Source organism: Thermobia domestica, chromosome 16 (genome assembly GCF_964235325.1).
Source record: "Thermobia domestica chromosome 16, izTheDome1.hap1.1, whole genome shotgun sequence".
NCBI lineage: Eukaryota > Metazoa > Arthropoda > Insecta > Zygentoma > Lepismatidae > Thermobia > Thermobia domestica.
The window spans coordinates 136,854,209-136,879,721 of record NC_137469.1 but is presented as its reverse complement, the minus strand read 5'-3'; the positions used below and the strand labels follow the sequence as shown (position 1 = coordinate 136,879,721).

Genomic DNA, 25,513 nt, shown 5'->3' with positions numbered 1-25,513 from the left:
CAACATTATATGTACCTCCAAATATGTGTAGAATTTATTAGCGCTCTATGAAAAACATTCTTTATGTTGGTGTATTGATTTAAAAGATAAAGTGACGTTATGATGGTATTATAAAAGTTACATGTATATTTCTTTGTCATGTATCTTCTATGTCGAAGAAATTATTCAGACTTTGTATATAACGTAAGATTCCTTCGATAAAATCTAATAATGTTCGTTCACAGGTGATCGAAACAACGGATGCAAAGAAGGGACGAGCGGATATGGAGAAAACACCTGTTGTATTTGAGGGCAGCTCGGCGTTTACTAATTACGGAACATGGAGTAAAAAAAGAAAATCGGCCGATTGGTCTAGCACAGGTAGGTCACACTGATACTTGCATTTATATCAGCATTTACGAACGCTTCGTTGATGTTAGATGGTAAATATTCTCGCTTTTGATGCGGGATACTCGGGCAGGATTGCTGATTGGCAAATATACAAAAGCTAGACTTTTTAGATCTATTGAAATTTATCACGAAGTTAATAATATTTATGTAGTAATAGGCTATCGTTATATTAGACGTATCTTAAATAATTAGCGGGTTAAATGAAATCGACATAGGAACACACTGAAAAATTTTATTTAACATTCAGCTTTGATTTCTGTAAAATCCTTCCACAACCTAACTTCCGGCTCTCCCCTGGTACCTCGGTGGCTGAGATAGTGGAAAACAAGTAGGTAGAACTACCTATTTGTCTCAAATTTATAGCCGTGTTACTTAAGTTTTATTTACAATGTGGGTTACGCGAGCACTGAAATTTATCCTCCTCCAGCGCACCCCACCCCCTCAAAAAAAAAAAAAAAAAAAAATCCAGCAGTATTTTATAGACTTCAATGAAAGTTTGACTTCAGATGAAATGCAGTTTTGAGGATGGCTGTATAATTAAAAGAAAAATTAAATTAGGAATAATTCGAAAGTTGGTCACCTGGTTGAAGTTTGTCGAAAAATTTGTAATATATGTGCACAAGAGTAAGTCTCATAGTTTTTCCAGCGGTTGCATATGTGCATCCGTGTATGGTGTGTGTGTCATATGACCGAAGCATTCAAGCTATAAAGGTCACTAGCACGCTTATAGATAGTGGTGCTGCGCTTTGTGTGTGCTTTGATAATCGTTTTAACCAAGTGTAATTCGGGAAGTTTTGCTGCATGAGTTCGAACTAAACCGTAACGCGACAGAAGCAACCCGAAACTTGTGCAAAAGTGATGAGGTAGTTGATCACAACAGAACGATATTATGTATGTCAAGAAATTTCGCTAGATTTGCTAGAACCTCGCCTTTTTATGAAAGTAGGTCATATCATCAATTCTTTGATTATAATTGGAGTGGATTATGTCATTGTGTGTTAGAAGTACCGTGCACTCATAGTAGGTTGCCAAAATGTAAGGAGAAAGTAAGATTTTACGATTTTTAGATTGAAAAAAGGAAGATGTGCAATATTCAGAATTTACATATAACAATACATATATATATATACCTAGTTATGCTTTGTAATGTAGAATAATTGTAATTGGAAACTGGGACAACAATAATTGCAACACACAATACATAAAAAAGCGTATTACAATTCCCGACGGGGTCTCATGTGATTCGGATCCCACGTTAACCTTTAGGGTTTCGTCTGATATAGCTTTAGTGCTAAAAAGGACGCTAAACCAATTAAGCGTATTACACAATCTTTGTTCCCTTTTAATTGTATTTTATTGATTACTTGCATGTCTTAACAGTTCCAAATCCTTTTTCATTATTCAAAAAATCTTTGCAGAACATATCGAAATTTACAACCAGTTTGATTTCTGCTGTTATTAGTTCACAGTAGCTTCTGTTTCTGATACCAGTACATCACGGTTCATCGAAACTGCGATGTGATGGAGGCAGTGTTCATAGACGAAGGCTAAGATGCTAGAAACTTAATTATTCTCGTAAGATGGGGTAAGACTGCAACCTGCAGCATTTTCACTCTGAATACTGTTACATTATTAGTTTGCATTGTTAACAGTGTGTGAGAACTTAGTACTTCTAATTAAAAAAACAACAACATAACACTTTTAAAATGTCCAGGGTTATCATACGTATAACGTAAAATTTACCACAAAGACGTAAAACGTACAGGGAAAACGTTAAGTTGTGGTAACCCTAATTGATAGACAGGTAATAAACAGAAATTGACTAATTGACTCCTCCTGCAGCAAGATAACACGAAACCTTATCTCTCTTCAACGATCCGGAATAAGCTGTAGCTGGTTTGAGAAATTGAACTGATGCCACATTCAGCGTATAGTCCGGTTCTCGAACCTTTCAGCTATTACATGTTCCGATCATGGCTCACTTCCTGCGCTTTCAATGCTTCAGCAACTAAAAGGGTGTAAAAGAGATTGTAACCGAAATAACAATAAGCTAATTTACCTTAGTAACTAAAGTAGGGGAAAGGAAGAACTCCGAAGTAATGGCAAAATAAGTTTTAATGTACATTCGGTGATAAAGTAAATTCTCTATTAGTGCTGTCGAATTTTTGTGACATTTGCGGTTTTCGGTTTTTGAGAAAACCGAACCGAAACCGCAAAAGCGGTTTTCAAAACCGAAACTGCAAATGCGGTTTTTGAAACCGAAACCGCAAATGCGGTTTGCGGATTTCCAAACGGGATCTGCGAAAGCTCTTTTCGAAAGCGAAAGCCGCCCGAAACCGTGTTTGCGGTTTTATAAGTTAAACTATGTTTGTCCTTTTCAAAGCAGAAACAATGCTGTTTTTAATTACACCTTTTAATAATTGTGAAAGCATCTATCAATCGAAACAATTGTATTGATTTATGTGTGTGTTTTAACTTTTTTTTTTCCAAGACGATTATGGTAATATGTGCAGCACTGTGCGAAAGGGATAGTTCGTTGGTTGTACAAGTCACAGCTAAATAGAAAATAAGGTATATCCCTATTTAAGATCACTACACATGCAACTCATGAAATTCAATTTGAAACCTCATCCACTTAGACTGAGATCTTTTATATTTGTATCGCTACCTGTATGAATCAGTGTCTTATAAACTTGTTGTTGATATCTCAACTAAGAAATGATATCAAATGCCTAAATTGATGGTAATACCAGTACCAGATGTCCATGTGAGGCACTGAACAGAATGATTCTTCCGTGATAAATCTAGTTTACGACGGTAGCAGTGCCAGTGGACTGCAGTCTGCAAATTCGACAAATCTGTTAATGTACAATACACGTTCCGTCGCCTGCCTGGCTTTCTAGCCTTGTTTATAAATTTATAGTTTGGTTCATTAGCCTTTGTGAAACGTTAGTGTCAAAATGAAACTTAATATTTAATTCAAGAAAATACATCGTAGACTTCGTCCTTGTTCTATGTTCTACTTTTTTTCTGAATGTAACATTAACCCTACATTTGCTCAGCAGAAATAAAATATATATGAGATTGTGTACAGAAGCAGTAGACTGTCTGTTGCACTGGAAAGCTTTGTGCTTATAAAATCTGATACCAAATTTTCACTCACAAAGAATAATATCCTGTTACTAGGGTGTGAGGGTAAGGTTGTGTTAATGGTTGAATGTTGTAGTCCGGCAGCCAGATCCCCTATTGTGGTTTTTTCGGCTCAGTTGAGGGCAGGAAATGCAACTTCGGGTGAATATTATATGGACCATGGGAAGTTCAAAAATGAACGTTGCCCGCCTGGAAAGAGCAGCTGTCCCAAGATGGCCGCCCAAATTCAAGATGGTCGCCTTGAAGCAGCCTCATTCTCAGTACCCTACATAACAATGTAACGGCGATAGATAGAAAGGTTTTCCTTCTTTGTGAAGATGTTGAATAGTTTATGGGAAGTTCAAACAGGAACGTTCTCCATCTGGGAAGAGCAGTTGCTCCATGATGGCCTCCGTAAAACAGCCATAAACAACATAATTCTTAATGATACTCGTGGTTCTTTTAAACACATCCTTTTATTATATTAACGCGCATTAAAAATATGGCGCAATCTTTTTCATATGATCATAAGTAATGTGTATGAAATCACTTGTAATGTAAATGCATGTACCTCCATATTGAACGTATTTATATTTGTGTTTTCTTTTTTATATATATTAGATGAAATGAGTGACATCTATATCATATGTGGAGAAAGGGGAGGATCCCTAAGACAAATGCGTTCTTCATCTTCCTGGGAAATTATGCAACGCTGCAAAGATACAAAGCCACAGCGTAATCCTTGAGACTACTTCCCAGACGTTGCTAACAAACCCATTGTTTATCACCGACAATGTTACCAAAGATTCATACATTAGCAGAAGCTTGAAAAAATTAAAAAAGTCAGTAGCTTCACGTGATGTACCAGCAGCGGATCTACATAAATCATGCACCCAAACAACATTGTCCAGTGCTGGTACTTCGTCATCTACAACATCTGATATACTACCACCTCAGTGCATATTCCGTAATAATAATAATAAAAAAAATAAATAAAATAAAATAAAAAAAAGACAAATATGCAAAAGGATTGAACTTCCAAAAGATTAAATAATTGTGAAGTAACCAGAGCAAGTGAAAACATCAAGGAAGCAGCAATGAGGCATATAAAAGAAAGAAAGAAAAAAATCCTGTTAACCCGACGCAAGTTGTATATTAAAGACCTCATGTGAAGGTAAATACCAGAATTCCTGTTATAGAAATTTTACCAGAATTCTTGAGCCCGCCATCGAATCTGAAATCGCACAGAAAAGTGGAATTGGAAGTATTGAAGCGCAGGCAATGGAAAAAGTGTATTGTTTCTGTGAGAACCACATTGAGAATCCGAAAACAGTTCGTTTTGAAGTATTACATGAGATCCTGCTGAAAGAATTCAGAAGTCATGAACTGGATTTCAGACCCTCCTTTGAGAAGAATCTTGTGCGTCACATTTCAAACAAATTTCCTGAGTTAATGTTCATCGATATCGAAAAAAGAGAAACTGTGATCTCTCCCATCACGCTGGAAATGGAAGATGTCATCCGTGAGAATTACAAATTAAGAAAAGAGCAGGAGAGATTTGAAGGCCTAAGTGAGGATGATATCAAACTGCAAACCGTTGCAAAGTTACTGCCGAAACACATATTGAAAAACGCTTTGTCCATACAGCAATGGCCCCCCAAAACTGAAGATCTAAAACTCAGTGAAGTTTCGACGTATGTGCCAGAAGATATTCGATACCATTACTAGGTTCCATTTCAAACAAATAGATGTTGTTTATGATGTTTATGCCTGCCCTACCATAAAAGACTGAACGACAGAGAAGAGTACAGTCACAGCCAGCCTCGTTACAGTACAGTGCTATCCTACCGTCTTACGTTGTGCGGTCATGGAGTCAGTTCCTACAATGCTTAGAAAACAAAATGGCATTGGTCACCTTCCTTACAAAGGAATTGGAGAAGGAGACTTACAGGAAACAACTCGGCGTAACCCGCGGTGAAGAATGCGTCTGCATGACTTCCAATGACTCCCATTCTGTTCCGGAGTTGTTCTGCACACATAAGGAGACTGACACTAAAATGTTGCTGCATGTTGCCGTCCAACGATGACACAGACGTATTTGTAATCGCTTTGTTTTACAATCTTACCACACAGAAACATGGATATATATATATATATATATATATATATATATATATATATATATATTATTACTTCAAGAAAGAAAAATTACCCTCAGATAATTGCATTTCAAGCCATTGTGGACCAAGTCAAGAAATCAATCCGTGCAGACATAGCTGTGAATGATTTTCTTTCTGCTTTGCCTGGAGTGCATTCACTTTCAGGAGGTAACACGGTTTCAGCCTTCTCCGGAAAAGGAAAAGTTTCCATTCTTAAGTTGGTTCTTGAATCAAAAGAACACACTATTATATGTAAGAATCTGGGAACAAGCTGGGTCATAGCCGAAGAACTAACAGCTTCTATCAAGTCACTAGTATGTGAATTATGTGGAAAAGATGGCAGATGTAAATTCGTTAAGATATGAACTGTATTGTACAAAGGGTGGAGAAATAAACCCAGAAAATCTTCTATCCTGTCAATCATCCCTTCAACTTCACATTGCTCGAGCTAACTATCAATGCGGCATCTGGAGAAACGCTCTGGTTCCAAAGCCTACAATCCCACCACCCCAGGTCATGAATGGACTCTGAGTAACAACACCCTGCGAATACAGTGACTAGGATGTAAAGCAGCGCCAGATGAAATACTACAATTCATTTGTTGCTACTGTAAAATTGTACCCAAGATACTTACTGCTGTTCCTAAGCTAGTTTACCTTGCACAAATTTATGTAAAGTTCAGTATAATAACATGGCAATTAACAGTAGTGATGATGCATAGAGGTTTTCCATCACTTGCATCAGGAAAATGTCTTTCTTTGTATGATTTTATAATTATTTCCTATTGAAATTGTATTTGCAGTTTCAGATCTGTTATTGTTATTAAATTTTACATTCTGTAAATTTCAAAGTGCAAACTTTTTCATTGACTGACTTTATAAAATAAAATATGTAACTGGAATAGTTATAATTAAAAACCAAAATGATTTAGCAAGTTACATTACCACATTTACCCCATAACTTTACCAATTGAAATGTAATGTAACAGAACAAAAAACAACCTCATATCTAAGAAATAGAATAAGAAAAACTTATGCATACGGAAAAAGATTTAATTTACTTAAATATTAAAACTGAATTTTGAATATTTCAAAAGGAAGGAAAAGACAATTCCATGTGTTTCTGTTAGCGTTAAAGAGCGGTAATGAGAAACCCATGGCTGCTTGATGGCGGCCTTCTTGGATTTGGGGAACATCTTGGAGCAGCTGCTCTTCCCAGATGGTCAACATTTTTAAACTTCCCATGGGCCATACAATATTCATCCGAAGTTGCATTCCTGCCTCCAACTGAGCCGAAAATTGACCCTGGTTACCCGACTATTACTTTTTGAACAGTAACAAAGAAAGCCGAAACAGTGTTGCCAGATGATTCGCATTAAATTTCCCTATTCTAGCATCAGAAATTACCTTTTTTACATACGAATTCCCTACGCTTAAATCTATTATTATTATTATTATTATTATTATTATTATTATTATTATTATTATTATTATTATTATTTCAATAACTACTACTACAATTGTAAGTAAAGTTTCAAATAACATTGTCCTTAAAAATATGATATCTCTCTCTCTCTCTCTCTCTTTCTAATAATAATAAAAAAAAAAAACACCCACGCACACAGCACGGCATTTCTACAGTAGAACCAACAGGCATTAAGTAGTCTTAACACTGACGCAATCGAGTCTTTGAAGTTTGTAATAAATAGATTCCTTTTTAAATAATAATAATAATAATAATACTCTTTCTCCTTCTTTTTAAAAATAGTACTGCAACTTTTTCTTTTGTTAACAAAAAAGCACCACCTCCCTTTCTTAAAAAAAAGAAAGAAAAAGAAAATCTAGATCGCAATACACGATTTTATTGGAGATTTTTTGCCACTTCGATAAATGTGAATGTTATGGTTTTGCATGTGTTGACTGGTTTCTTATTGCAAGTCCCAGACACCTGCAATAGTTTATAAGTGAAGGAAACACCGATCATGTTTTATTTTGTTTTTTTTCGATAACGATAGCCGTCTCTCTTTGTGAAAAATTGCAACTTATTTTTTTAATCTGCCAATCGTAAAAGTATACTCAACAAGAATTTCCCTACACTTTAAGACGTTTTAAGAAAAGATAATTTCTTTCCCCTCTGGAAATTTTGAGCATTTCTTCCCTACGGCAAGAGAAATTTCCCTCCATCTGGCGACTGTATAGTGCTGTCGAATTTTTGAGACATTTGCTGTTTTTGAGGAAACCGGTTTTCTGAAAACCGAAACCGCAAAAGCAGTTTTCAGTTTTTAAAACTGACATTTCAGTTTTATGAAATTTCACTTTTTTCAAAAACCGTTTTTTTCAAAAACTGATTTTGACAGCACTATTCTCTATATCTGCCCTCATCACAACATATCGACTTCCGGTGGAAGTCAGAGTTGCCAAATCCAAACATTCACACAAAGGTACACAAACTAGATTGGGTCTGTTAAGATGGATACGATTAGTGCCCGAAAGGACTATCCCTTAAGAATTCCAAAAATAAGGGTAATAATACCTGATACAAAAGATGTAAAATGCTTTGTCATACATCTAATATACAAACACAAATACAGAATATAATACACAAACACAACCTAGAATGAACAAACTACAAGTACTTACCATAGAATTAAAGATATTACAAGATATACTGTATTTAAAATAATAATAGTCTCGTCTCCAGTTTGCAAAGTACGTCTAACCCAATATGACACTCTTCACTAAGGTGATTGACCACAAATTCGTTATACCGTTTGTCTTCCCTATGAAGTCTACAAGGACCACGTTGTTGGCCGATTGTAGCCGAGTACACGGGACATCATGAGTTGCTTTAATCCAAGCCGCTGTACTTACAAGTGACACCAGGCTCCCGCTATCCAATGGAACTGCTGACTCCATTTGGTTAACCTCAACCTTCATTTGGGCGTGTGTGTGGAACACCTTTTTTTCATCATCATCTTCTTTGTCTTCTATTTCACTTCTCAGATCGAGTCGTATTCCAACTGTGTACCACAAATAATATATTGGTACACAGTGGTGGAAGCCATAATATATTATGGCTTCTAGACTTCTAGACTTCCATCTAATTTTCCTTGTATTAAGTAGGGTATTTATTTTGATTTGTTGTTGACAATATTGATTCTGATTGTTTTGATTCGAGTGAGACACATTTTGGTATCCATATTGTTTTATTATGGTTTCTTCAAATTGGTGACCTTGTCTGGTCATTCTTCATCAGGAGTATACTGTTGACTTGCATCGCCATGTTTCTGCTCATTCTTCGAAGCGTTTCGTTTCCGATATTTGCCCTTTCTTATTTCTAGTAGCTTCTCCATCACTATGATTTTTCTTGGTTTATTTTTTCTTAGCGATTTGATTTACCAGCATCGGACGTTAACCTTTATACTGTTACTGGACTCTTTGTCATTGTAACTTTTCTGTTCTTTCGATTAGTGATAATTCTGAAGGTGATTGGGATGTCTGCAAAGTCAATTTTCATAATAATTGATATGGTAATTCTTTTGCTACGTCTATCAGTAACATTACTCTGGTACCATAGGTAATAACTCTTGCAACGTTTGAAAATGTGCGAATTCAAAATCTTTTGCAGTATTATGTATGCTTGGGTTAAAATGACTATTCTTACAGACAACTAACCTATTGGATTTATGCTGGCTGATAAAAATGTTTTAACGATACTTTTTTTTTTTTTTAATGCATAGAAACATTTAAAAAGACTTTAGCCACGCATTAACTGAGCCCTATAATAACAGCGGCAATAACGGTAACAATTGATTCGAGTTAATCCTTACGACATTAGCTTCTCTTAACCCTTTATTTGGCAGTTTGCTCTCAAGCAACATTGCATTCTATTGCGTTATCCGCAGGAATTAAAACTTCCGTGATCATTTAATTGGCGTTATTGCGTTCATACAATATTCATATACATGATTTGAGAGTCGCTTCTTATACTTCTAATCTTTGTCAACAGGGGACAGTCAAATTTAGTATTGCAGAAACTTTATCTCCTACGTTTCGTGAAAGTTCTTTATATTTTAGTTGTGGTTTTCTTGCTCAATAGCTACACATAAGATCTGTTTTATGGCAATGTTGCTTTGAAATAAACACCCTGTATTTTGTAACCAAAGTACAAAAATACTTCAAAATTACGAGATTATGATCAGGAAGACATGGTTCAACCGTAAAACTAAATATTTTAATGGTAATGCTATAAATGCTTGCCAATTAAAGGGTTAAACATTGTATGAACGATAGTGCAGTAGGAACGTCAGCTCCGTCATCAAATGAGGTAAATCATTCAACCTATTAGTAACCGTTTTTCTAAAATTATACTACTTCCAAAAATTGTACTTCCATATGGTTCATTTACTGCACCCTGTTGAGTTACACTATTTGCAATTTAGGTTAGGTAAGGTCATAGTTGCGTGATTAAACATCCTTAATTGTTGAGAATTATTTGGTACATGTACATGCATATGATTACCGTCATATTCAGTTTCGGATAGGATGCGCGCGCACTTCGATTGTCGCTGCTTAATTTACTTGCACTTGAATTCACTTCTTGCACTTCATTAGTTTTCCTTTTCGTTTTTGTTGATTTGTTCTTGAAGTCTTTACTTCATCTATTTTCTGGACAACACTGTGTTTTAATGGTAAATTCCAATCGTTCTTCGTCACTGCTTGCTTCACATACATTATGACGTAGCGATTGTGACGAGTTGAGGCTTGCTGTATGGCAGTTTGATTTACGTTTACATTGACTTACTTCTTGTCCTTTTACGGTGTCTTAACTGTGCTTTCATATATATATATATATACAGATAATGATCAGAAAAATGGAAACACCTGTAGTTGGCAACACGTCAGATGTATGGGTTGGCAGTGGTGTCGTGGCGCCCGCAGCGCCGGACCGCTGGTGTTGGTGTGTTAGGTCGGTCTCCATACTACGTCAGGCGCAGTGGAACAGCAGTGTCTAGTGGCTGCAGCAGACGGAGGTAGTGTAAAATGGGAGACCTCTCAGAGTTTTAAAGAGGGCAAATTGTTGGTGCGCGGTTATGTGGAGTGAGCGTGACGGCAGTGGCTACTGTGTTAGGTGTATCGCGTGGGACAGTGTCGATGGTGATGACGGCCTACACAACACACGGGAAAACCACATCGGGGAAGCGGAACAGTGGGCGGAAGAAAATCATGAGTGACAGGTCACGCCGGGTATTAAAGCGCATTGTCACGCAGAACCTTCGTGCCACTGCGGAGCAAGTGACGGAGGAACTCAATCAGTACCTCCCCCACCCTGTTTCGACAATCACAGTCCGCCGCGAAATACATGACATGAACTTACGGGTTCGTGTTGCACGGGCCAAACCGCTCATCAGGGACCATAACGCTTTCGCACACTGCAAATGGTGCCGTGACCATGCAACTTGGACATTTGAGGACTGGAAACGTGTGATATGGTCGGATGAGTCATCCTTCACCCTATTCCCAACCACGGGCCGTGTTTACATGTGGAGAACGCCCAAAGAAGCTTATGATCTGCAGTGTCTCCGCCCAACTGTGAAACATGGCGGCGGCTCGGTGATGCTGTGGGCCGCCATATCATGGTTATCATTGGGTCCTGTGGTCACACTTAGCGGACGAATCACTGCCAACGATTATGTCGCAATTTTAGGAGACCACCTGCATCCTATGGTCCGGATGTTGTTCCCGGACAATGACGCCATCTTCCAGGATGATAATGCACCCATTCACACAGTTGGCGTTGTTGCAGCGTGGTTTGAGGAACATCGGGATGAAGTTCAACACCTCCCCTAGCCCGCCCAATCCCCAGATCTCAACATAATTGAACATCTGTGATCTGTCTTGGAAACACGACTCCGGCGACGATTTCCACCTCCATCCTCTCTCACAGAACTGGCCGATGTCCTACACGAGGAATGGTGAAAAATTCCACTTGCTACCATTCACGACCTCTATGCCTCCATCCCACGTCGCATCAAGGCTATTCTGAAGGCGAAAGGTGGCCCGACACCATATTAATCTGTTAAGTTGCAATTTCGTTCAGGTGTTTCCATTTTTCTGATCACCGTCTGTATATATATATATATATATATATATATATATATATATATATATATATATGTGTGTGTGTGTGTGTGTGTGTGTGTGTGTGTGTGTGTGTGTGTGTGTGTGTGTGTGTTTGTTTGTTTGTTTGTTTGTTTGTTTTAATGACCTGTTATACGTAAAATTTCTCTTCTTCTTCATTCTTCTTCTTCAAGCTGTTCTTTTATTTTAATCACTTTCTCGTTCATTTCCCCCCTTACCGTGTTAATTTCTTGTTATACTTCGCGTAACTCATCCATTTCTTCTTTCACTACCTTTATTTCTTGAAACTTTACGCATATCTTAGAAGACTGAATTTTGACTGTCTTTGATTTTGTTAACTCCTGGCGTTGCTTGCGTTAGGTCCTGTTTTAATTCTTGTCGCACTGCTAATACAGATCGGTGAACTATTTTTATATCGTGTCATCCTCCTTGTCGTCGATCCGCTCGTAACGGTGACAAAACGGTTACCTTTGAGGCCTATTTTATCTTGGGAAAGAGCGAGGAATTCGCTGGTGCTAAATCCGGTGAGTAGGGAGGCTGGTAGAGGAGGGGAATGTTCGTTTCTGCGAATCGTTTTGTCACCGTAGAAGACATCCAAACCAACGCGACGGTTGAACTTCGGAACATACCAAAACAGGACTTTCAACGTTGTTTCCAGCAATGGCAGGAGCAATAGAATAAGCGTGTGTATTCTCAGGGACTCTCTTTTGAAGGCGATTAAGTGAATGAGTACCTATATTGTAGTAATAAATAGTTACAACGAAATTCCGGGAACTTTTTTTTACTGTCCCAGGTATGGTTATACGTTGACTGCTATGTATAAATTTGTTTATGTAAGTTGCAATGGTTTCAGTTTAACTTTAAAATTAAAAGTTTTTTTGTTCTTTATTTTTCAGAAACGATCCGCTTCTACAAAGCTTTAAACACAATTGGCACAGACTTCTCTCTGATGCAGACACTGTTTCCTTCAAGGTCTCGTCATGATCTCAAAAGTAAATTTAAGAAAGAAGAAAAAGTTAATGGTGCCTTAATTGAAAGGGCTCTACAGAATCCATTGGATTTTGATTTGACGGAGCTCAGCAAAGAATTAGGTGAGTGAATTTTTATATATAATTAAAAGTTCTAAAAATAACAGTCAATATTCATTCTGGCAAATAAGCTGAAATTACGAAACTCGTGATAGAATGTTTTTCCTTTCCTTATGTTACTATAATTGATAATTTCACTAAATGTAAACAGGACACTCAGTAGAATCCCTATTGTTGCAATGTTAACAAGAAGATCTGCACTTTTTGGACGATAAATGGCACAGAAATCTTAGAGTTATTAACATCATTGGGCTTTATTTCTGGGTATTCAATGTTGGAAGAAGTAGGGGAAAGCCCAATTCAAAGACATCAAACGTAATACAGTAACTGACGTACAGAGACATGTGTCGTATTGAACTAAATTCGAAACTATTTTAACAACTCTGGCACATCCAGAATTTGTTCGCAGTTGGACCTGGAAAATGAATCGTGTCTTTACAAGTCTGTGATGAAATAAACTGTCAAGCGTGTTATTATTATTATTATTACTGAATATAAATAGTTCGAGAAAGACTTATAAGTTTTATTCTTAGTGTATTGTGCTATATCGGTAGCATCATGGACATGAGGAATGAGCGATAGAAAAGACTCGAAGCTTGTGAAGTATAGTACGGAGCTAAATGGATAAAATGAGCTGTGTGGGCCGAAATTCAAATTCTACCATATTATCAGCGGTTAACGAAAAATATGATGTCCAAAAATGAGACATGCGTCAATCGACAGATCTTATTGAACTGAACAAAATGGACGCATGGCTGTAACAGCTCATGTGTAGTTTTTTTTTTTTTTTTTAACGGAGTGGGGTCATTGTGGCTCAGTGGTAGAGCGCTTATTTCTGGTGCGTGGCGTCCCTGGTTCAATCCCTGGCCAAGTTAGTTGCGGACAAGATCTCCACATACTACTTTCATAGCCACACTGCTAAACAGCACGCTAAACTCAGATCTGACTACTACGGCGATTTCAAAGTAAAAGATTCATTTCATTTAAATTTTAATTTCTGTGTAACTAAGATATTGTCCAAGGGAAAAACATTAGTCTATTGAGCAAGTCGTGCTGGACAAAATAACATGCTTGTGGGTAAATTATCATGCGGAGTTTTTGAGAAAATTAAAAGAAGAAAGAAATAACTTTTGAAGATCAAAAAAACATGTCGTTTGTTGCCAATAATATTTCATAGTTTTTATTTTGCTGGAAAAAAATCGTATGTACTCTATATGTAGAAAATACACTATTAACTAGGAATTGCACATACTACTTGCAAGGAAGTGTTCATAAAATTTCGGGAAAAAAGAGCAATAGTAGAGATAATTAGAAATAAATAATAATAAAAAACTGGTTAATGTATTATTTCAGAAGATGTGATATAAAAAAGGTTGATTGTCATTTACTTTTTTACTACCTGATTGCTTTTCTTCGCACGGAAGAAATAGTTCAAAGGTGTATATGAAATTTGTAAATTTTATTTCACGTAAGATTATCGAATGCATTTCTGTAATCTTTGAAGAGTACATGGAAGTCAATATTCTATTCATAAAATTTTTGCAAGATCTATGTCACTGGAAATATTTGGTGTATTGTGCTTCTTCTAGTTCTGGATCTAATTTTTCTACTTCTTTTATTCTATTGAATAGAGAATATTCTTGATTGAGTAGGGTGTTCTCTCTGTAGTTATGGTAGTTAGACTTATCGCCATTTTTGTGAATAGGGAAGATAACTTCGCATTCCAACCTTACCAGTATTTATTCCCTTCTCCATATTTCTCCAATGTATATAGATTTTACATTTTAGTTAGTCTCCTTCTTCTTTAACTATCACGCCTCTGTTGTGTCTTTTTGTGGTGCTTTATTCTCTTTCAGCATGTGGATGGCTGTCTATTTTCCCTCTAATGGGTTCCTTATTACTCTTTTGTGTCCTCGGTGATTTCATTGCATTCTTCATTTTCTATGTTTTGCTCTTCCAAAAGCCCTCTAAACTATTCGACACATCTATCCATGCACTGTTCTCTTGATTCTATTACCTTGCTCCTTTTATATTTGCAAATGTGCAGCTTTGTTCTTGATAACTTTATACATTTTCCTTTTATATTGTGGGGGGCGCGGTGGCTCAGTGGTAGAGCGTTCACCTCTGGTGCTTGGGGTCCCGGGTTCGATCCCAGCCCCCGCCAAGTGAACTTTGTGGTGGACAAACACCGTGCTCGTGGGTTTTCTCGGGGTACTCCCGTTTCCTCCCACTTACTTCATTCCACCATTTCACTCATCTCTCATAATCACCGTCTCCTTTAGCCTAACCGGCATAACCGTGGGACGTAAAACTTAAAGATTTCATTTCATTTTTTCCTTTTATATTGTTCCATCCTTCACTCTTCTATGTCCTTTACTTTGTTTTCCATCCACTCTTCTTTTTCTCTTATTTTAGTTGCTTGTTTTCTTCTCTCTTCATATTCTTGATAGTACATTCTTTTTTTCCGTTATAGTACTTTCTTCCAGCTTCGTTCATTTTCTTTATGGCTTCTTTGCATTTTTCATCGAAACCCTCCTTTCTTTATCACATGTACGATACATTTCTCCATTCTATTCTATATTTCATCAATATTTTCTGTACTTTGAGTGTTCTTAAGATTCAAATTCATCTTTTTCTCATATGCTTTTCTATTGATACTTTCTTTTAGTTTATTACTGTTCCACTTAGTTCTCTTTTTCTTTCTTCTAATTGCTCTGTTGGGTAATCTTTGTCGAACTATCACTCTTACCAAATAATGGTCACCGTGGGCCTCCCAATATATCCCTATGTCTGTTGTTGAAATTGCGTGCTTATGGTTTATTATTATATGATCAATTTGGTAGAGGTTTGTAGTGTCATGTTTAAAAATTTGTCATCCAGTTCGACCGTAATGCTAACACATACAAAATTATATTCATTTTTATCAGTATAGATTGAAGAGAGATATTATTATTATTTATTTATTTAGAACGAGAAGAGCAAGCGAAGAAGGAAGAAAGGGAAAGAAAACGGCAAGAGAAGAAAGCAAAGGAGAACGCATCAGCAGAGAAAGCTGCCAAAGGAGAAAGAAAATCAGGTCCTAAAACAGAGAGAGGCCTCCGTGGTAAGAGTAAGTATTGAAGATCGTAACATGTCAATGTGAAGTAAATTCATAGCATTTTAGTAATGTAATTTGAGCACATATTTGATATAACGTGCATTTCAATTTTCTAGTCACATATCACCGGGATTTTGGTTGCGTCTACTTCTATAGTTCGCGTCTTGTCTCTTATAAGATATCAGTTCGAATCCCAACAAAGAGTGACTAGTTTCTTGTGCTTTTTAAACGCGGTAGGTATCTTCTGTAAAAGGAACAATGATAGAAGTTGAAAAGTAGCATTAATAAATTAGAGTAGACCGTTTATGCTATTAGTGGAAATACTCATGTCGATCCACTTACGATGTAGATGATGATAATTTTGTGAAAATGAACAACGATAGGAAATCTCGTGTAAGTAGTTGTGGACAAATTCCTTTCTTCTAATATGCGGCATTTTTTGTCCTATTAATATTTATATCTGGCCTTTTTTCGTTTGTCCTTTCGAAAAAGTGTCGTGGTTCGACTTCGACCTAAAATACAAGAAGTTAGGTTTGAATTACGGAAGGAGGAATGTACCTATTTCTTCTTTGTTCGAAAGCTGCAGCACGGTTTCACTATACTACATTTTTACGAGAACAAGAGAAGTAATAATAAGTAATAATAATAAAAATCATGCATGTGCAAAAAGTATTGGGAGATATCTACTCTAGTCCTGTACTTTTGAGCGCGGTAGGTCAGTATGCAGTGAACAGTGGAAAGAGCAGGTTGTGTTGCAGTTTACCTTTCTGCTAGAAAATGTAGTGCAAAATAAACGCTGCGATAGAAAAAACATCGAAATGTGAAGTGCATGCAGTGGTACGCTTTCCGTGGGTATAACAACTTTTGACAGGTGAAATTCATCGCTAACTGTAACGTTTATGGATCAAACATGATGAGTGGAAGTGTTGCACGTCAGTATCGCGAATTTAAAGATGGACGAACTAATATACACGATAAGGAAAGAAATGACCACCCATCTGTACTCAGTGATGAACTCCTCAGAAAACCCGTCGTGACTATGGTTACAGTACATGTCTTTGGTGCGAGAGACCCAGGTTTGATTCCAGGTGAGCTCATGTGCTTCGTGTCCCACGTTAAGCGATAGCATGTAACCTTTCCGCTGAACAGGACGCTAAACTCTAATCAACCAATCGAAATCGTCTGGAAAAACAGACAAAAAGGTCCGTGCAATTGGTCGGTTCCCGATATCAGAACTTACATCATGGTTTCCACAAATTTTTATATTGTATACGAGGTAGTGGCAGAAAAGTTGGGCTACCGCAAGTTCTGTGCCATTTGGGTACTAAGTCTTTCTTATGAGGAACTTATCATAACGGATAGACTATGCTGTGAACTTTCACTCCCGACGTGGCGCGAAGAACAGTTGAACAGAATTGTGACCGGCGATAAGATGTAGTTGTCGTGCGTGTACGCCGAAAACCAGCTGTAATCTTTGGAGTGGGGTCTTATCCACTTACCAAAGAAACCTAAACGTTGTGTGCCAGGTAGGTTATGGCACAAATATTCTTGTATCCCAAAGGAGTATTGCTAGTAAAGTTCATGAATCAAGGTTCAACAATCACTTTAAACGTCTACTGTAAGACATGATAAAATTCAAACGAGTCAATCTGAACATGCGTTGAGGCGTATTGACTTCCGGTGGGGTGCTCGTGAGAATGTTCGCCCATACAAACGCACTCAACAACATTGCAACAGTTCCGCAAATAGTTGTCTATTGGCCTGGAAAACCTAGATTTAACCTAAAATGTACTTTCGTATCGAGAAAACCTTGAAAAAACCTGGAATGTAGCCAGAAACTTACATTTTTCTTAGTTACCAAAAGCAATTTATTTCTAATTTTATACAATTACTTTCGGTAAATTTTAAAGAAATTGCACGGAAGCAAGACTTTTGTAAGTAAGGGTCCATCCCACAAAGTGTTATAGTTTCCTGTGACTCTGTTCCAGCGGCGCAAATCTGTCTTCAACATTGGGGAGAACGGGTAAGACCGTTCCCATTATTTTTAAAGCAATGTTCAGAATATTTATGAAGTTAATAAACAATGCTATGGAGGATAAGGGGACCAGAGTTGTCTTCAACATTGGGAGGCGGGCAGATTTGAGGCTTATTCTAAAGTAGGGGAAATGAGACTCATATTACGATAGATGGATCTAATTTCTGAGGTAAACCTGCTGTTAGGGTTGCCATTCGTCCCGGAAAATCCGGGACCTTCACGAAATCGAAATCTGGGTTCCGAAAATATTTCTCAAGGCGCTTAAATGTCCCGGATTTCAGCGAACAAAAAAGGAAGGGAATATTAGAGTTTGTTTTTTTTACAGTATTAGGTATATAATTATTCTCTACAACTTCCGAGTATGGCAATTCAAAAGTTAAAAAAAAATAAATAAATAAATAAATAAACTTGAATACATAAAATACGGATTTAAATAAGTTCACGATTTAACTAACAGAAATAAAGTAAAAAGTCAACGAAAGAAGTTCTTTAAAGAAAACAAACACCATTGAATTAACCGTTAATTGCCATTGAATTAACCGTTCTAAAAAACTCGAACAGACAAAACGTGTGAAAGGAAACATACCTTGAATGAGCTAAAACAGACTTTGAAAGCCACGAAACGTAACTGATCCTGAGACATGAAAAAAAATGCTTATCTGGGGAGGGTGTAGATCATCTGCTTATGTTAACTTAACTAGGGGGGAGAAGATCTACCAAAATGACTAAAAATGTGATTGCGTAATACTTGAACAACTCTATATAATAGAAAGAAGTAAATTAGTATATAACACTTCTTTTCATTTTAAGCATTTCAAATATTCTCGTAATTTAGTAGTGTTCCGCCCGGATTTTCATTTTTGAAATATGGCAACCCTACCTGTTATATATTATAGAGCAAGGGACATCAATTTCATCTCACTTTCCTTTGTGGCAATCGGACACAAATCATGACATTTCTCCTCAAAAAACTTATTTCAAATCGGATTATTGGGGGGATAGTCTTCCCAGTTCCAAGATTGGAGGAGACATGTCCCCCTCATCCCCTCGGGATTTGCACCAGTGCTCTGTTCCAACAAAGAAGAGCACAGAGAGAGAGAGAGAAAGAGAGAAATGAAAAAAGTTTATTGAAGCTGTGACATTGCATCCAATGCTTTATAATACTAGTCATAAAGATTAGTGAGAACCAAGTTAAAAGATGAATTATGGACTAAAATAATAGGCTAGTTGAATTATGTTAAAGGTAAGTACAATTCTCACTTCTCAGGGGGGTTGGCCACAAGGTTTGAAAAAACCCGGGTATTTTTGAAAAAACCAACCCACCTGGGCCCATATGGTTTTTTCGGGTTTAATTAAGTTTTTTCGAAATATTTAAATGTCTTTGGGGTAAAAGTGTTAAAATGTGATTTATATATTAAGATTGGCATTCTCGCAACTTGCAACAATTCTCTGTTCACTACTGTTTTGAAAAAATGGCCGCCATTTTGAAATTTTATATTGAATCGCCGAGAAAATCTATACAGCAAATTTAGAATGCCTCTTGCTTCTACCCTCAAAATTTCAACTTAAAAGTCCGAAAATTGCACCCTGTAGCGTGGATACACGCTAGTTGAAAAATGACCGCCGTTTTGAAATTTTACGCTTGATCGCCGCCAAAATACATATACAGCTAATTTAGTGTCTCTTGCTTCTCTCTGAAAATGTGTTTTTAAAAGAGCGAAAATCGCGCTTTGTACCGTGGATACCCGCTATTAAAAAAAAAAAAAAAATGTCATTTTGAAATTTTACGTTGGTATGCCGCCAAAATCTATGCAGGAAATTTAGTGTATCTCGTGTTTATACCCGGAAAATTTAAACTTAAAAGACCGAAAGTTGTAGCCTGTAATGTGTGTGTGTGGTAGTGGCAGACAAACGAACAAATGTAGATCGAATCATTCCAGGAGCCTCAGTAACGTTCGCCAAATACAGTATGAGTACCAAATATATTAATTTAAAACAAAGGTATAATTCATGTATTATAAAATAAATGTTTCAAAATATTTTATATGGCAAATATTTTCCATCGTAAAGTAAATTGTTTTATTGTTGAGGTTCACTTCCGATACTTTGCTCGTTCAATTACGGGAATTTCCCTAGCACTAACAAGATGGTTCTTTCTCGAAAATGAATTTAAAACAATTAACAAAGAAATAATTCCTATTTTATAAGATAAATGTATTAAATGAAATTAAATATCTTCCAGCTTAAAATAAATAGTTTTATTGTTGAAGTATTCATTTCCAATGCTTTGTGCATTCAATTGCGGGAATTTCCCGAGCACTTTCTCATAACGGGTTTTCCCCGAAAATGCAATTTTCATTTCGACACTTCCACTAGTACGGAAGTTTAAATTCAGCACCTGAAATAGTAGGGTTACATAGCCTTCGGAACTCCGAGTGTTAAGCTTCTTAAATCTGACAATTTTTACGCTGTTGCTGATGTTGATTCTCCAGAATGCTTATTTAAAGAGTAGCAACTGATGACTGAACTAAACTGCTGTTGTTGGAAAACAAACTTTTACTGAAGATTATTTGTGTTACCATCTAATATATGAAATAATACTATTAGCTTGTAATGTATTTCCATATTTACTGGTGGTACAGGCACCTATGCCCTTAAACTCGTCAAATGTATGAGGGATAACGCCTCATGGCGTCGCCGAGCACAGTATTCACGGAAAGTATTTTCTAAAATATAAAATTGAGTATTTTACTTCAAATAGGCTATAAACACAATCCATACATTAATTTTTTCTTATAATTATCTCAAGCTAAGGTAAGCTTTTTTATTCATTCAGTGCATTCAGAACTTTTATATAGGTCTAAGATTGAATGTTGTTGTATACTCTAACATGAAAGCATCTAATTCGCCCAAGGGAAGTCCAAAATCTGATAAAAATCACTTTCAATGTGATCACCTTAGTTGTACCGATAATATACTACCAAAAAGCTCAAAAACCCAGGTGGGTTTTAAAGGGTTTTTTCGGGCTGGGCCCACTTGGGCAAACCCTGGTTGGCCATGGCCCAGTGGTAGAACGTTATTCACCTCTGATGCATGCGGTCCCTGGTTCGATCCCAACTCGCGCCAAATGAACTTTGTGGTGGACAAACACCATGTGCGTGGGTTTTCTCGGGCCTCTCCCGTTTGTTCCCACTTTCTTCATTCCACCATTTCATTCATTTCTCATCATTGCCGTCTCCTTTATCCTAGCCGGCATAACCGTGGGAGGTAAAACTTAAAAGATTCCATTTCTCTTCTCAGTGGACTACTTAGAAACTCCATGCTGTGAATAAATTTGTTCGTTGTGGTTTAAGCGATGTACTTATTTTTGGTTTTCTTGCTATCGATCAAAGGCATCGTTGATGGACGGAAAGAGGGGCAGTTGCTTTTCCTTTGCCAGATAATCATGTGGGGTCACGGTGGCTCAGTGGTAGAGCGCTTATTTCTGGTGCGTGGGGTTTCTGGTTCGATTCCCGGCCAAGTAAGTTTGTGGTGAACAACATGATGTTCGTGGGTTTTCTCGGGTAACTTCCGTTTCTTTCTGTTCTCATTGCACCAATTCTTCCATCATTCACTTTCCTTAATCATCCCTTTCCGTTAGTGAAACAGGCATGATCAAGGGACGTTAAACTGAAAGATTTCATTTAATTTCCTGTTCACCTCTGGTGCTTGGGGTCCCGGGTTCGATCCCAGCCCCCGCCAAGTGAACTTTGTGGTGGACAAACACCGTGTGCGTGGGTTTTCTCGGGGTTCTCCCGTTTCCTCCCACTTTCTTCATTCCACCATTTCATTCATTACTCATCATCACAGTCTCCTTTAGCCTAACCGGCATAACCGTGGGACGTAAAACTCAAAGATTTCATTTCATTTCATTTTTTTCATTTAATTTCCAAATAATCATGTGAGGGCTATGTAAAATTAAAAAGAAATATTAAAATTTACTGGATTTAGACTTACATGTCTTTTGAGATCATTATAAATCCATAAGAGTAAAGAAGTATGATCGATCAATCGATCACAGTAGTGAAGTACTCTATGTCGTGCAATATAAAATAGTATATTCTGTACTAAATTAAATTGGAAAATCGAATAGGTAAACAACAAGAATATTGCTCTTACATCATTTCTTATGAAAATTGTACCCTATTTTAACAACTCCCTCGTGACTGCATGGATATCCGTAGCAGTAGCCGAGTGGACACACGGACGTTCAACTTCGGATCACAAAACGCAATGCATTCTGAGTGCAAGTCCCATTGAAGAACGAAAGCTTTTATAAAGTCTAGTTAAACAAAACAAAAAAAATAATTGTTTATGAATTGTTTTGTGTTCGTGCCCCTGCCGGATAGAAAGCTCCTTCGTGGCTAAGCGATTAGCGTACGCGCCTTTGGCGTGAGAGACCCGAGTTCGATTCCCAGTGGGAGCTCATGTAGTTCGGATTCCATTAGTCAGTAGGTCCCGTCTCATATAGCCTCGCTGCTGAAAGGGACTTAAAATCAACTCAACTCAACCTGCCGGATAGAGTATAGAATAGGATTAATTACAAAGATTAGCGAATGTACCTACAGTGTGAGAAACAGAGCTTCAATGCTGGTGGGAGCTTTTGTGGTTCGGATTCCACTTGAGATGTCGGTGCACGTCTCATATGGCCTCACTGCTAAACAGGACACTAAACTCAGATCTGACTACTACTTCAGTATACAGAGTATAAATGTGGGACATTCAACACGTTATTTCATTTCCTTTTTTAAATCATATTATCTCAGCCATATAGCCTACACTGTTTTTGTCCTAGTGATTCGCCCTACCGCCACCTTTATAAGCTGATTCATACCCCCATAGCAGAACATGCTGTGATCTGCGATGTGATCGCAGAAAATTTGTCGCACCTGTGCAGAAAAAATGCCAGAGGAAAAAATATAGCCAACAGAAAAGTATAAAAACATGCTTGCTATGTGTAGATGTCTTAAATGCATGGACGACTCGCATAAATGTAGTTTGAACTGTTTTTTGTCGCGTAAAGCGTATTTTTAACAATCACAAGTGTTTCTTCTGCAGAAAATTTTTGAAGAATTCCTGCGGAAAATTTTTGACTTACAAAAGCTCATCGCAGAAAGACAAAGTTAATTGCCATCGGTATTCATACACACACATTACATATGTATCTTTTGATGTTTCAAGTAGGCCTAAAGTAATGGATTCATATGTTGATTTGGCAATATTTGTAATACATAAATGCCTTTTGCGAACGTGTACTATAAATTTTACCAGTTAGTATCAAGATTATAACAAAATATCTTCTTTATCCTGACGTGAACAGTAGCATATTGACGTCTTACATATATATTGCAAAAAAGTATTTCTGAAATTCAATGAGAGAAACTGATTCCCACAGACTTTCTGTGAGCGTTTTTCAATGTAACAAATTACTATTCTTTCCGACTTTCGCTCATCGTGCCACTTTACAAGCGAGGTACGAATTCTCTTTCTCCATTACTACTTGACCGTCCAATATGCGGTGAATGCACACAAGCCTCTCTCTCTCTTAGATTGGCTGCCCACATTGCGACCAATTAGCGGCCGGCCTAACATAGTATTTTTGTTATTTACATAATTATTGTACGAGCGCAAAGTACAAAAGTAACCTGGGTAGCTAGGATTGTTTCTTTCAGTTCAGACTTCTGAATATTATCTTTGGACCAAGCCTAGCCTGACCATACTAAAAAGTAATTTTCTTCTGTTAATACAGAATATTTTTATTCTGTAATTCGTAACTTATCTGTATGTATTTTGCTAGTCGTTTCTTCTTTTATTATTATTATTATTATTATTTTAACTTTGTATTTTCCTACTTCCAGTGAATTAATAATGATCCATTGTAGAAGTAAATTTTATAAAAATAAAGTAACTGGCCATTCCCCATCCAAGAAGAATATACAGTAACATGTAATCAAATAAATTAACATATCCTTAGAGTTTAAATTGATAATTTTTTATAACTTTCTCATGTAGTAAAAACAAAATGTAAAAAAGTTACTGCTACCAAGGAATATGAATCACATGGTACTTAAACGTGAGAACTATGCTTGTTTTTGCTAATTACAGTGCGCTTCAAGATTCTTTTAAATGCTGGTATCATTCCCAGGCGACATATTTATTTACAGAAGGAATTTCAAATTTTATAAAGATGTTATGACACGTTTTTCAATTTAAATCGCAACTATGTCAAAAAGTAATGTAATATTATAGATTTGAATATGTGTAATATAAGTTCTATATCTATGTTTGCGTGTTACTAACAACCGAACAGTTTTTTTTTCTTCGAATTGCCCTCGTATTTACGTATGTAGATAACGAGGATATTGAAATATGAGGGTTGTAGTCAGACCTATTAAAATGTAATGATTTTATTTTTCAGAATCCCGAAACAAGTGTGTATGTTTCAGTGGAAAAAATGATGATCCTATCGAAGGAAACACTGCAAACACAGAAGTTTGTATCCAGCACGCAAGAAGAATACGAGATGTTGATAGAAAGAAGAAACAGAAAATGGATGCTTTTTTTCAGGAGTGTATATCGTCTGAATTACGACTGGACAGGGAAAATCCAATAGGTTTTAACTTTCAAAATGAACAGGAATTCTACATGGCTAATAAAGGTAATTTGAAAGAGGCATATTGGGAAGAAGAAGAATAAACAGATGAACATAGATGTAGTATTTTAAGCATTTTTTTCTAGTAACTTGTAATTGTGTGGTAAAAAAAAAAATAATAATAGTAAGTATATTTTCGGTCATTTTCAATTTTCAACTCAAAATTTAAATGAATACGCAAACCTTTCACTTGCACCACGTTATTCCTCATTAAAGGTTTTCTATGCGAATAGAAGTCGTTAGTAGTAGTTGTACACTGACTGAGCAAAACTCATGGGATACCCACTTAATATCTGGTCGGGTCCTTCTGGCTCTGTGGAGCGCAGCGACACAGCGTAGAACGGAGTCTGCAAGTCCTTGGTACACGTCCGGAGCAGTCAACAGCGCACAGTCTGCAGTGGCAGCCAATTGTGGCCTGTTTGTGGGTTGAGGATCCAATGCCTGGAGCCTGAGTTCCAAGGCATCCTAGATATGCTCAATGGGCTTCATATCAGGGTTTCTGGGTGTCCAGTTCAGTCGTTGGATCTCACCTGTATGCTCATCGAACCAGTCAGGGATGATATTGGCGCGATAAAGGCCCCGAATTGTTCTGTTGAAAGACCGCAATGTTGACAGGGTGTTGCAACATCACAAACGGGTAATGGTCTCCGAGCAGCTGACGATATCGGGGTCCAGTCAATGTGTCTTCCAGAACAACCATGCCAGGAAAATGCACCCCACACCATGACTGATACCCCACCGGCCTGGACCACGCCCTCTTGGCATGCGGGATCCATCGCTTCAT

At 37.1% G+C, this 25,513-nt stretch overlaps 1 protein-coding gene across 1 annotated transcript in view; it reads left to right on the top strand.

Moving 5' to 3' along the window:
- LOC145673451 (uncharacterized) overlaps positions 1 to 25,513 on the top strand; it is a 94,636-nt gene that overhangs the window by 52,634 nt on the left and 16,489 nt on the right. Inside the window, exons 7-10 of the mRNA XM_081743163.1 lie at positions 225 to 360; positions 12,715 to 12,909; positions 15,875 to 16,015; positions 24,496 to 24,735. Coding sequence (XP_081599289.1) covers positions 225 to 360; positions 12,715 to 12,909; positions 15,875 to 16,015; positions 24,496 to 24,735 — 712 coding nt within the window. The remainder of the gene's footprint in view (positions 1 to 224; positions 361 to 12,714; positions 12,910 to 15,874; positions 16,016 to 24,495; positions 24,736 to 25,513) is intronic.